A 13,197-nucleotide genomic window follows, 5' to 3' on the forward strand; every position below is an offset into this window, starting at 1 on the left:
AGCTGTCAAACTATTAAAATTAAATCCCAGGGACTTCCCTGGTAGTCCAGTGGTTAAGACTCCCCACTTCCACGGCAGGGGGCGTGGGTTCCATCCCTGGTCGGGGAACTAAGATCCCGCATGCCACGTGGTGTGGCAAAAAAAAAAAAAAAATTAAATGCCAGGTGTCCAGGAGTCAGTACTAGTAGTAGATGTAGTTGATGTGTTTTGTTTTTCTCCTTTTCATTCTTCTATTTTTTCCAAACATTTCTTTTTTTTTAAATGCTTTACTGAGATACAGTTCACATACTGTACAACTTTCACCCACTTGAAACATACAATTCAATGGTTTTTAGGACATTCACAGAATTATGTACCCATCACTACAATCAATTTTAGAACATTTTCATCACCCCCCAAAGAAACCTTTTTACCCTTTAGCAGTCATGCTGCATTTACTCTAACTTCCCTAGCCTTAGGCAACCACTAAATCTATTTTCTATCTCCCTACAGATTGGCCTATTATGGATATTTCACACAATATGTGGTCTTCCGCGCCTGGCTTTTTTACTTAGCATAGATGTTTTTAAAGTTAATCCAGTTTGTGGGGGGTATTGGTACTTCATTTCTTTTTACGGCTGAATAATATTCTATCATATGGATATACCACATTTTACTCATCTGTTTGTCAACTGATAGACATGAGGTTGTTTCCAATTTTTGGCTATGAAGAATAACACTGCTATGAACATTTGTGTACAAGTTTTTTTTTTTTATAAATTTATTTATTTTATTTTATTTATTTTTGGCTATGTTGGGTCTTCGTTGCAGTGCACATGCTTCTCATTGTGGTGGCTTCTCTTGTTGCAGAGCATGGGCTCTAGGCAAGCGGGCTTCAGCAGTTGTGGCACGCAGGCTCAGTTACTGTGGCACACGGGCTTAGTTGCTCCGCGGCATGTGGGATCTTCCCGGACCAGGGATCGAACTCGTGTCCCTTGTATTGGCAGGCGAATTCTTAACCCCTGCGCCACCAGGTAAGTCCCTGTGTACAAGTTTTTGTGTGGATGTATGCTTTCATCAATTCTCTTGCGTATATATACCTAGATTTGCTGAGTCATAAGGCAACTCCATGTTTAACCTTTTAAGGAACTGCCAAACTGCTTTCCAAAGCAGCTACAACATTTTACATTCTCACCAGCAATGTACAAAGGTTCCAGTTTCTCTACATTCTCACCAACGATTGTTATTATCTTTTTGATTATAGCCATCCTAGTGGGTGTGACATCTTATCAGATGCACCAAGTACCAAGGTAATTAGTTTTGTGACTTTCATCAGCTCATTTAATCATTTTGAAATTCAGCTCTCTCATTTGTAGATTGGAAATAAAATATTTCAGAGTTCTTAAAGGTATTAATGAAAAAATGTAGAAAAAAATTTAGCACAGTATGCATCATAAAGTATTTGATAAACAGTAATTAATTATTATCATTAGGTTTTCTGCCCTCCTAGGAACCCACCATCTAAATGAAGAAACAAAATACTCTTGTAAAGTACAGCCTGACAGTTAATACTTAAGTGCAAAAACAAGTGACAGAAAAAAATAAAGATATAAAATTGCAAAAAGGAAGATCAGTAATGGGAGGAAGAAATTGGAAAAGCTTTTTCATACGTGTCATTAAATCATAAGATAAGATAAGCATAGCTGGGAGGGGCAAGAGGAGATGAGAACAGCATAAAGGGGCCCAGATTAAAGAAGGAAAGAGCTCAAGTAACAACAACAAAAAAAGGTTCTGCACGTAGCATAGTTAAGACAACATACCTGGTGACAGTGAGAAATATGTTTGAATGGGATAGGGCCATATCACAGAATTGGGACTCTGACCTTTATCCTCCAAGTAAAAGAAACAACTGAGGATTTGCAGGAAAGGGAAACTATGAAATCAGGCTTTTAGAAAGATTAATCTGGTAGGAGAGGGAAAGACCTGATGCCAAGAAACCTATTAGAAAGTTGTTTCAGACAGGACAAACAGTAGAAGTTGAGAGGAAAGGACCGGCTGTGAGGAGCATAGGATAAGAAGAATCAAGAAGACTCCTTGACTGAATGGATTGGCTTATGAATACTCTGGAAATGACAATGTACGTGGAATACAATTTGAAATTGACAACACATTTTGGTAATCAAATCATTAATCCAAACTTACCCTCCGCAATGTCTGAGCATGATGTGCCAATGGCTGTGTCCCCACTGTCGGCTATACTTGAACAGCGGCTGAAGCGGCTCCGAAAGGCCTCCGAGATAACTGGGGTCTGCCATTCAGTCCCCAGGGAACCACCCCTCTGAATCACATTGGAACCTGAAACAAGTGGCATTTCCCACCTTTAGTGTGAACCTGCTCAGGTAACCCCACAAGACTTTTTTAAAAATCGCTTAAACCTATTAGAGAATAGTGGCACCCCACACCTTTCTTTCTCCTGTGCCTATTTCAGCTACTCTGAATTAGTTAATTTTAGGGAGTTTTTTTTTTTTAATAAATTTATTTATTTATGGCTGCATTGAGTCTTCGCTGCTGCGCACAGGCTTTTCTCTAGTTGCGGCGAGCAGGGACTACTCTTCACTGCAGTGCATGGGCTTCTCATTGCAGCGGCTTCTCTTGTTGCAGAGCACGGGCTCTAGGTGCACGGGCTTCCGTAGTTGTGGCAGGCAGGCTCAGTAGTTGTGGCTTGTGGCCTCTAGAGCGCAGGCTCAGTAGTTATGGCGCACAGCCTTAATTGCTCTGCGGCATATGAGATCTTCCTGGACCAAGGCTCGAACCCGTGTCCCCTGCATTGGCAGGCAGATTCTTAACTACTGTGCCACCAGGGAAGCTCAGTTAATTTTAAATGGAAATAGCATAAGAGGTGAGAATGTTCAAAGACAGAAATAAAAACTACCAAGAATCCAGGGGTACTGGGACAGTAATAGTTAATAGCAGCTCCATTCTTTGCAATCTAGAAGCCACAGCACTTTACAAACATGATCTCATCTACCTACTCACTGAAAAGTATTATAACCCCTATTTTGCAGAGGACAGAGCTGAGATTCGAACCCAGGTTGTTCTGATTCCAATACCCACATTCTTTCCTACAGGATTTCCTACAGGTGCTTTTGGCATTCTGGGCCTGACAATTCTTCAATGTATAGTCTACATATTACAGGATGGTTAAGCATTCCTAGTCCCTGCCCGTCAACTAAATGCCAGCAGCAGCCCTCACTCCATCCCACCATCACTATAAAACCTGAAAACATCCCATATGTTCCCAAATGCTCTGCAAGGTAACAGGCAATCCAGTCCCCTGCTGAAAACCACTGCTTTGACTGCATCAGGGTACCCTTGTGGTTAAGGTAAATCCAGATCAAGATGAGTCTTATAAGTTAATCTGAAGAGTTTGTGGGGCGGGGGCAATGCAAAGAAACTACTAAAGTTTCTGAGCAGGTAAGATGAAACAAGACTGATGAGATTTATTTGACTTTATCAGCTTGCTGTTTGAGGGCTGGTAGATACGAAGTGTTCAATAAATACTTGATTTACTAATATACTAGCAAAGAATTAAATTCAAATTATTTTTTAAAAACCACTGTAATTTTTCTAAACTTTATCTGATGATCCATGTAAACAAACAAACAGGTAATGGTAGCTACTTATCCATTTAAAGCATCAGAGTTTGAGCTGAAATCAGAAAATGTGGTTCTACGGACTCTATGATTTAGCGGGAAGCAAATGATATTTGAATTTAGTGCTTCTCTCGTCTTTTTTTTTTTTTTTTTTTTTGTGGTACGCGAGCCTCTCACTGTTGTGGCCTCTCCCATTGCGGAGCACAGGCTCCGGATGCGCAGGCTCAGCGGCCACGGCTCACGGGCCCAGCCGCTCCGCGGCATGTGGGATCTTCCCAGACCAGGGCACGAACCCGCGTCCCCTGTATCGGCAGGCGGACTCTCAACCACTGCGCCACCAGGGAAGCCCTTCTCCCATCTTTTGAACCTACTTTCTTCTACAGTTGCTCCTTTTTTTTGCTACCCTTACTTCTGCTTTCTACTGAAGACAACCTCACTTTCCCCAAGAACTCCTTTTATTCTTTGGGTCTCAGTGGACTGCCTGATTTGAAAGAATCTATATACACACAGTAATTGGTAACAATTTCTTTTTTTTATTAAATTTTTTGGCTGTGCTGCGTGACATGTGGGATCACAGTTTCCCCACCAGGGATCGAACCCGCATCCCCAGCATTGGAAACCCAGAGTCTTAACAGGTGGACTGCCACGGAAGTCCCTGTAACAATCTTTAATAGAAAACACAGCCAAAAATCAGAGCATCTGATCAGCATAAGATTAGCCAGTGTTACTATACTAAATTAACATAATTCTAGCGAGAAGCAAAGAAATTTGACCTCCTGGTGAGTCTATATGGCATTATCTCTCTAGTCAGTGTACAATTTGTCAGGTCTTTTGAAATAATGAAAATCAATGGAGGGTCTCGACTACCATGTTCCTGGCCTCCTACTGGAAATCACTCCCTGTTACTACTACTAATCTTCTTCACCACTACCACTTCTCTGTTCACCCACCCCATACATCAATTCTAAAAGTGATATTTGCTAAAATAAAAATATGTTTTGGTGTAGTTATAGAGACTATGATTATTTCCAAATTCAAGTCTGAAAGCTGGTATCACGTCCTATCAGCAGCATCCTTATCAAATATTAAGACCATTATCAATCAAATGAGAGACTGCTGGGCTTCCCTGGTGGTGCAGTGGTTGAGAGTCCGCCTGCCGATGCAGAGGACACGAGTTCGTGCCCGGTCCAGGAAGATCCCACATGCCGTGGAGCGGCTCGGCCCCTGAGCCATGGCCGCTGAGCCTGCGCGTCTGGAGCCTGTGCTCCGCAATGGGAGAGTCCACAACAGTCAGAGGCCCGCGTACCGCAAAAAAAAAAAGTAGGAAATGAGAGACTACTGAAAACAAAGCCATCAGAAAAGCAGTGAGCTTTGTTAGGAATTTCTACATTCCAAGAAGGTGCACTATACACATAAGTGTCATAAGAAATTGTATAATTCAATCCTAAGACAGTGCGTGGCACATAGCAATGTTCAATAAATATTTGCTGAATGAACCTTGAATTGATTCAACAAATGCTTTTACAAGTGCCTATTATATGCAAGGCAGTATGCCTAGGAGAACATATCTACCAAATGTCTGCTATAAGGCACTGTGGGATTTTTCAAGTTAAAGAAAACATACCATTAGTTCCATCAAATGTACTCTTTCTTCATAAATCCCCCCAAATTCGAAAGTTATTTTTCTAAAATGCTACTTCCTATTTGAATATACCATATCTACTTAATATTGTCTATTGAGTATATATATATATTTACATGTTTTAATATATATATTAAATACATACACAAACTTTTAACATATCAACTTAGGATATCTACTGAGCTTTCAAAACCCTGTAAATCCATTCTAGAGATGAATTCCTGAGTCTCTAGTGACAACACAAGTGAGACTGTTGGCATCCAAGAAGAATTCCAATCTTTGTGGGCTAACAGATGACTGACCCACCCACAGGACTACAAAGACAACATAGAACACAGTAATTTATGCTGTGTTTTTCTGATTTCAAATGGAACTATCTTCCAAAGTCACTTTGTTCCAATCCTTTATGTGTCCTCCTCTCCCAGTCAATCACGTGGTCTTGTTGGAAGCTACACAGGACCAGAGATAAATAGTTGTTCTCTCAGAGAGACCTGTTTTTCTATTCAATGTAGCCCCATGTCATTTTTGTTCTTTAAGCGCCAGCCTTTCAGTGAATGCTTGTTTGTTCAGTATTTCCTTTTAAGGAAATTTCTGTTATAAAATAATAGAGCAAAGGTCATAATTTAACCCAGAAAACTTTGACTACTCACCTGGTGATGTGGCATGAGAGAACCGCTCACTTGGGTATTTCTCCTGCATGGCCATCAACAGTTATTTGAGCCAGCTGTAGAATGAAGGAACCAGTCAGATCTTGCCACTATCTTTTAATTCCCTGTAACTTGTTCTAATTCAGCTGAAACTGTCAAAAACACACAGAGTATTCAAGTATTCTTCCACATGTTTTACTCCTGAGGATGTTTTTTTAAGGCAAAGCAACTCCCAATATTCCACTCTACTTCTCCTGAAGCAAGAAGAAAAAACCTAGAACCAAACAGAGATTCCCAATACTGATCCTATTAGGTCTAGAGCCCATCCAATCGTTGCAAAAATTTAAAATAATGTTACTTTTAATTAACAAACATTGCCATGGATCTACTTACCCATGGGAACAGGATGGAAGAGTGAGGTGGGAAAAAAACTAAATAACCAAACCAACAGTGAAGTATTATAACTTCAATTATGATTAACGTAAAATGAATTCCCCGATTCCTTCCAGTATTGAAAGTTAGTCATATGATGTACAAAGATAGATTTTTTGGTCATAAGCAGAACCTCAATACTCAGCTGGGAATATGAGGTTTTCTTCCCATTACCTCATTCCTTAAAACATTTATATTTATTCTAATGGTAGGTTCTGAGAATTCAGCATAAGTCTGATTACTATCTATGTAAACAAAAGCTTTAATTAACTGTAACTAATAATAGCAAATATTAATAATATCTTGTAAATGCACAGTAACTGAGAGGCAGTACAAAGTAAGAGAAGTGGTTCAGAGTATTGACTTTTTTTTTATTATAAATTTATTTATTTATTTATTGGCTGCTTTGGGTCTTCATTGCCGTGCGCGGGCTTTCTCTAGTTGCGGCGAGCAGGGGCTACTCTTTGTTGCAGTGTGTAGTCTTCTCATTGTGGTGGCTTCTCTTTGTTGTGGAGCACAGGCTGTAGGCATGCAGGCTGCAGTAGCTGTGGCATGCGGTCTCAGAAGTTGTGGCTCGCGGGCTGTAGAGCGCAGGCTCAGTAGTTGTGGCACAAGGGCTTAGTTCCTCCGCGGCATGTGGGATCTTCCCGGACCAGGGCTTGAGCCCGTGTCCCCTGCGTTGGCAGGAGGATTCTTAACCACTGTGCCACCAGGGAAGTCCCCAGAGTATCGACTCTTGATCAGACAGTTCGTGTTTGAAGCCCGACACGAGCAACGTATTAGCTGTGTAACCTTGGGCAAATTTCTTAATATCTTTGTGCCTCAGTTCCTTCATATAAAAATGAGGATAAAGCCAGGACCTAATTCATTCTAATTCATTTATAATTAACTTACAATGGTGCCTGACACATATTAAGTGCTTAATTAATGTTTTTGTTATACTTGGCATATTAACAGTTTATGTTAATAAAAAGTGACACAGTACAGTCCTCAGAAGATAAAGTACGAATTTAGAAACTCTGAGTTTATAAGAGCCCCAGAAGAGTTTGGGATAAACCCTGTCAACAGAACACAATTCTGAGAGGTGAAATTTAACTTTGGGGGGGGGGGGCGGAAAAAAAAGCTATATGGTACTATTTCTCTGATGTGCTTTACTGACCTCTATAGTCTCCTCTTAGTAACAACAACACAAACCCTCACTAATTCACTGTATCTACAACAGAAATTGTACCATCCCCTGAAATCCCAGGTCTCTACATACTGGGTAAGAGAAACTTTGTTCAGTTAAAAAAAGATTCCAGGGGCTTCCCTGGTGGCGCAGTGGTTGAGAGTCCGCCTGCCGATGCAGGGGACACGGGTTCGTGCCCCGGTCCGGAAAGATCCCACATGCCGCGGAGGGGCTAGGCCCCTGAGCTATGGCCGCTGAGCCTGCGCGTCCGGAGCCTCTGCTCCGCAACAGGAGAGGCCACAACAGTGAGAGGCCCGCGTACCGCAAAAAAAAAAAAAAAAAAAATTCCATTTATGGCTAGTATTATTCAGTGTTTTACTCGTGACGCAGAAGGATGCCCTACCTGCTAGTCATACCGAATCGTCAATATCAAAATGCTTTTTTTAATCCCTTTCTGTTTTTTCTAAAGGGTTTTTTCCTCCAGATGTGATTAAATTAAGGATCTTTTATTTTATTTTGGTCTGGCTACACCGTGCAGCATGTGGGATCTTAGTTCCCCCACCAGGGATCGAACCTATGCCCCCTGCATTGGGAGCGCGGAGTCTTAACCACTGGACTACCAGGGAAGTCCCCCTTTCTTTAAAATATAACAAAATGGTAGGCCCATTGGATTCTGAGACCTTTCCAAGTTCAGAGGGGTTGAAAATGGGATGACAAAAGAACTCTCAGTTAAAGATGGAGTTATCCTATGACTCTAGTTCCACTCCTGGGTATATATTCAAGAGAAATAAAAACATATGTCAACACAAAATCTTGTACATGAATCTTCATAGTAGCATTATTTATAATAGCCAAAAAATAGAAAGAACTCAAATGTCCATTAGCTGATGGATAAATAAAATGTGGTACATCCACACAATGGAATATTATTAGGCAACAAAAAGGAACGAAGTACTTAGGCAACAAAAAGGAATGAAGCACTGATACCTGCTACTGAAAACATTATAGTAAGTGAAGGAGGACAAACACCAAAGGCTACATGTTGTATAATTCCATTTATATGAAATGTCCAGAATTGGCATATTCATAGTGACAGCAGATTAGTGGTTCTCAGGGACTAAGAGGAGGGCAGGGAGAGGGGGAAATGGGGAGCAATTGCTAATGGTATGGGGTTTCTTACTAGGGTGATCAAAATGTTCTGAGATTAGATAGTGATGATGGCTTGTGAATATACTAAAACCTCTGAATTGGACATACATAAAATTGAATTTTATGGTATGTGAATTATACCTTAATTTAAAAAAAAAGAACTCCAAGGAGTAAAACAGTACAGAATAAATAATTTTAAACTTCTTCCTCCTTAAGTTCAGAAGTAGATGGCCTACTGGTGGAAATTTTTAGGACCATTTGAAGGAGAGAGACTTCTGGAGATAAAAGTGAGAGAAATGAATGTATAAGAAGTAACACAGGGACTTCCCTGGAGGTCCAGTGGTTAACAATCCGCCTTGCAATGCAGGGGATGCAGGTTTGATCCCTGGGTGGGGGAACTAAGATTCCACATGCCGCGGGGCAACTAAGCCCACGTGCCACAACTAGAGAGCCCAAGTCACAACAAAATACCCCACAGGCCACAACGAAGATCCTGCATGCCCCAACTAATACCCGATGCAGCCACATAAATAAATTAATTAAAAATAAATAAATAGCAGTAACACAAATAACCAATTATACAGCCAAGAAAGGTAAGAATGAATGGAGGCAGACAGAAGAAAAGCACCCAACATTGATAGTTTCCATTTTCAAAGCTGTTTAAACTACAGAACTATGCATTCAACAAATTTAACATGTATTAAGTCCAAGCATACATCTTTTTATTGAACTTCACTTTACTGAGCTTCACAGATTGCATTTTTTACAAACTGAAGATGTGCAGCAACCCTGTGTTAAGCAAGTCTATGGGTGCCATTTTTTCCTACAGCATTTGGTCGCTTCGTCTCTGTGTCACGTTTTGGTAATTCTCGCAGTATTCCAAGCTTTTTCAACATTATTACATCTGTCATGGTTATCTGTGATCTTTGAGGTTACTACTGTAACTGCAGATGTGGTGGAAATAGCAAGAGGACTAAAATTAGAAGTGGAGCCTGAAGATGTGACTGAATGCTGCAATCTCATGATACAAGTTTTAACAGATGAGGAGTTGCTTCTTATGGATGAGCAAGGGAAGTGGTTTCTTGAGATGGTATTACTTCCAGTGAAGATGCTGTCAAGACTGTCAAAATGACAACAGAGGATTTAGAATATTAAGTAACTCTGTTGATAAAGCAGCAGCAGGGTTTGAGAAGACTGACTCCAATTTTGAAAGAAGTTCCACTGTGGGGAAAATAGTATCAAACAGCATTGCATGTTATAGAAAAATCGTCTGTGAAAAGAAAAGTCAATCAGGGCTTCCCTGGTGGCGCAGTGGTTGGCAGTCCGCCTGCCGATGCAGGGGACATGGGTTCATGCCCTGGTCCAGGAAGATCCCACATGCCGCGGAGCGGCTGGGCCCGTGAGCCATGGCCGCTGGGCCTGCGCGGCCGGAGCCTGTGCTCCGCAACAGGGGAGGCCACGGCGGTGAGAGGCCTGCGTGCCGCAAAAAAAAAAAAAAAAAAAAAGAAAAGTCAATCAATGCAGCACACTTCACTGCTGTCTTGTTTGAAGACATTGCCACAGCCACCCCAGCCTTCAGAGGCCACCACCCCATTCAGTCAGCAGCCGTCAGCATCGAGGCAGAATCCTCCACTAGCAAACTAGCAAAAAGATTACGAATCACTGAAGGCTCAGATGATGGTTAGCAATTTTTAGCAATAAAGTATTTTTTTAATAAAGTATTTTTTAATTAAGGTACGTAGATTTTTAAAAGACATAATGCTATTGTATACTTAACAAACTACAATATAGTGTAAACATAACTTACATATGCACTGGGAAACCAAAAAAATTTGTGTCTCACTTTATTACAGTGGTCTGGAATCCTATCCACAATATCTCTGAGGTATGCCTGTCCTTACTACCCATCAAGCATTGTGCTAAAGGCTCTAAAGTATCATGTGTTATGTTGAATGCTCGTATCAAACCTATGAGGTAGTTACTACTATTACCTCATTTTATGGATGAGAAAATAAAGGATTAGAAAGGTGAAGATTGTACAGTTAGGAAGAGGTTTCAAAGCCAGGACTGTGCTCTAATGCTACAGAAGTCTAGTCAGTATTCTGTCTGACAAAAAGAAATAAAGGAAGTTACCAAGGCACCACAAGTTGGAGTTTCTATGCCTCAGACATAGCCAGAGCTGCAAGCCCTAAAGCAGTTAGGAGCAGGGGCAGCGCATGTAATTTCTTCACTCTGTCCCTGGTCACCACCCAGGCTCTATTTCCCAAGCTGCTACCCGAGAATTAGATTTTGGCTGTTATTAGTTCTCCCCTTGAAGAATTATAATCTTAATGGTGTGGAACACACTTGGCAGCTGTTGACAGAACCACATCAAGACAGGAGAGGATTTGAAGGGAAACACAGACAGCTGACACAGACACACTAAGAACCTCACACCATCACACTATTTTCATCACCTCGATCATTCATTAAACCAAACCTAAAGAAAGAGAAGCCAAATCCTTGCCAAGATACTGCCTTTACAAAGAACAGGTCCTGAACACCACCACATAATAAAACAGACAAGGCCTAAGGGCAAGTAATGAAACATGGTTCTCTTAATCGTCCTTGTATCACTACTCCTCCCTTCCTAGCACACAGTACTCAATTCATCAACCAAAATTTACTGAGTGCCTGCTTGCCTGGCTCTGTGCCATATCGTGGAAGAAGACTGGTGTAAAAGACAAACAGGGCTCCGATCCTCCCGGTTTAATGTGATGAAGTAAGTTCTGAACAGCTTCTATTGCATACATAAGCTCTAACACACTTTCTGTTCATCCAGAGAACCAGCTCCTCCCTGTCTATAGCAGGGTGCCTCATGCTCGGTACTAACGACATTGGAAGTCGGGTAAGTCTTTGATGTGCGGTTGTCCTGTACACTGCAGGCTGTATAGCAGCACCCCTGACTTCTACCCAACAGATGCCAGGAGTAATCCCCGAGTTGTGAGAACCGAAAATGTCTCCAGACACTGTCAAATATCCCGTGGGGGGCAAAATCGCGCCGGCTGAGAAACTCCAGCCTAGCGCCTTCACACGGGCTCTCTGTCCCCCGACCTTCCTCCTCTATCTTTCTCCAAATCTCGGCTCAAACTTCACTTCCTCGGGGAGGGCTCCCCGCCCCCTCAGACTCCGTCGGCGCGTTGGGTTCCGCGTTCCCATACTTCTCCACCCTGCACTACTGAGTGCTGGCCGAGCAACCATCCGCGGGATGTCTACTCCTCTCCCGGGGCTGCGAGCTCCTGAAGGGCAAGAACTTCCCTCCCGCCGTGCCCTGGCGACCGGCACTGGGCCCGTCCATCGCAAAGGTCCCGCAACTGCTGCGAAGTGAGTGACGGGGAGAGAGCGAGGCGATGAGGACGGGAGGCCACTGAGACCCAAGGAGGCGAGCGGGGGGCATTATTGCAGAAAGCCGGGGCGTCAGAGACCCAAGGCGAACGGCTCAGTCGCTCTGCGCATGCTCTTCGCTCTCCCGCGGCCCTCCCCACCACGGAGGACGGTCGAGAGTGTCTGAGGCTCCGCCAAGGCTCTCTAGGCAGGGGACAGGGTCTGTCAGTCCGACGGGGGCCCCCGAGGGAGGAGGACTTACGTGAGCTTGAAAGCGGGCAGCGAAATCCCTCACTCAGGGACACCAACCACTGCGACCACGTCGGCTGCGGACGACGGTTCAGCGCCTCAGCTCCCCTAACGGCCGTTACACACCCGCCAGGCCGCGCGCCTCAGAGCGCGCACAGCCCTGGTCCCGCCCCTTTCTTCCCTCCTACGACCAATCAGAAGTCGGGCCGCGCGGGTGTCCCGCCCCTGCACGCCGCCCTCGGCGCAGAGAACCGACGGATCTCTCTGCGCATGAGCCCGCCGCCGCTCTCTGCCGTTGCCTCTACCCCTTGGCGGGTCTCGCCTCTGGGCGGAGCCCTGTTCACCCCGGCCTGAAGTGGCCTGCTTGGCCTGTGCAGATCGAGAAGCTGGCAGCCAGCGCAACTCATTCCGGGATCCCTCCTAACCTGCCCACCCTCCTCCCATTCCTCACCATCTATAGTACTCCCACTTGAAGCAGGGGGTGACGTTGTGACCAGGAGTTAGGGTGTGGCCAGAGTCACTGTCTTATCAGGGTCAGGGCTTGGTCTGGATTAGAGTCAGTGGTCAATCTGTGATCAGGACACAGGTTGAAGGGTAAGGGATCAATCTTGCCTCCCTGCTCAAACTCGCTCCCTAGGAAAAGGAACTAAGTTTATTTGCATTAATACATACTTGAAAAATCAGACTGAAATTGTTTAAAAGGAGGAACAAAGCCATCAGCCAAAGTATAGTAAAATTCCAGGTATCTGGAAACTCGACTTGGGAGGGAGAGAGGCATTAAAAAGTTGTGTGATACAACATGATAAATATAATTAACGGTGCTGTATTTTATATATGAAAGAGTAAATTCTGAGTTATCACAAGGAAAATATATTCTTTTTTATTTCTTTACTTTTGCATCTGTATGAGATGATG

The 13,197-nt window shown here is 43.2% G+C and overlaps 1 protein-coding gene across 2 annotated transcripts in view; it reads right to left on the bottom strand.

Moving 5' to 3' along the window:
• The window catches only part of CEP85 (centrosomal protein 85), a 32,105-nt gene extending 19,690 nt beyond the window's left edge, over positions 1–12,415 (bottom strand). Inside the window, exons 1-3 of one of the 2 annotated variants that reach the window (XM_060140979.1) lie at positions 12,296–12,415; positions 5,925–5,998; positions 2,182–2,334 (exon numbers count right to left, since the gene is read on the bottom strand). In XM_060140979.1, coding sequence (XP_059996962.1) covers positions 2,182–2,334; positions 5,925–5,979 — 208 coding nt within the window. In that variant the 5' untranslated portion in view covers positions 5,980–5,998; positions 12,296–12,415. The remainder of the gene's footprint in view (positions 1–2,181; positions 2,335–5,924; positions 5,999–12,295) is intronic. The other variant, XM_060140980.1, reaches the window with a different exon arrangement.
• Positions 12,416–13,197: the final 782 nt, after the last annotated feature.

Source organism: Lagenorhynchus albirostris, chromosome 2 (assembly GCF_949774975.1).
Source record: "Lagenorhynchus albirostris chromosome 2, mLagAlb1.1, whole genome shotgun sequence".
Classification (NCBI taxonomy): domain Eukaryota; kingdom Metazoa; phylum Chordata; class Mammalia; order Artiodactyla; family Delphinidae; genus Lagenorhynchus; species Lagenorhynchus albirostris.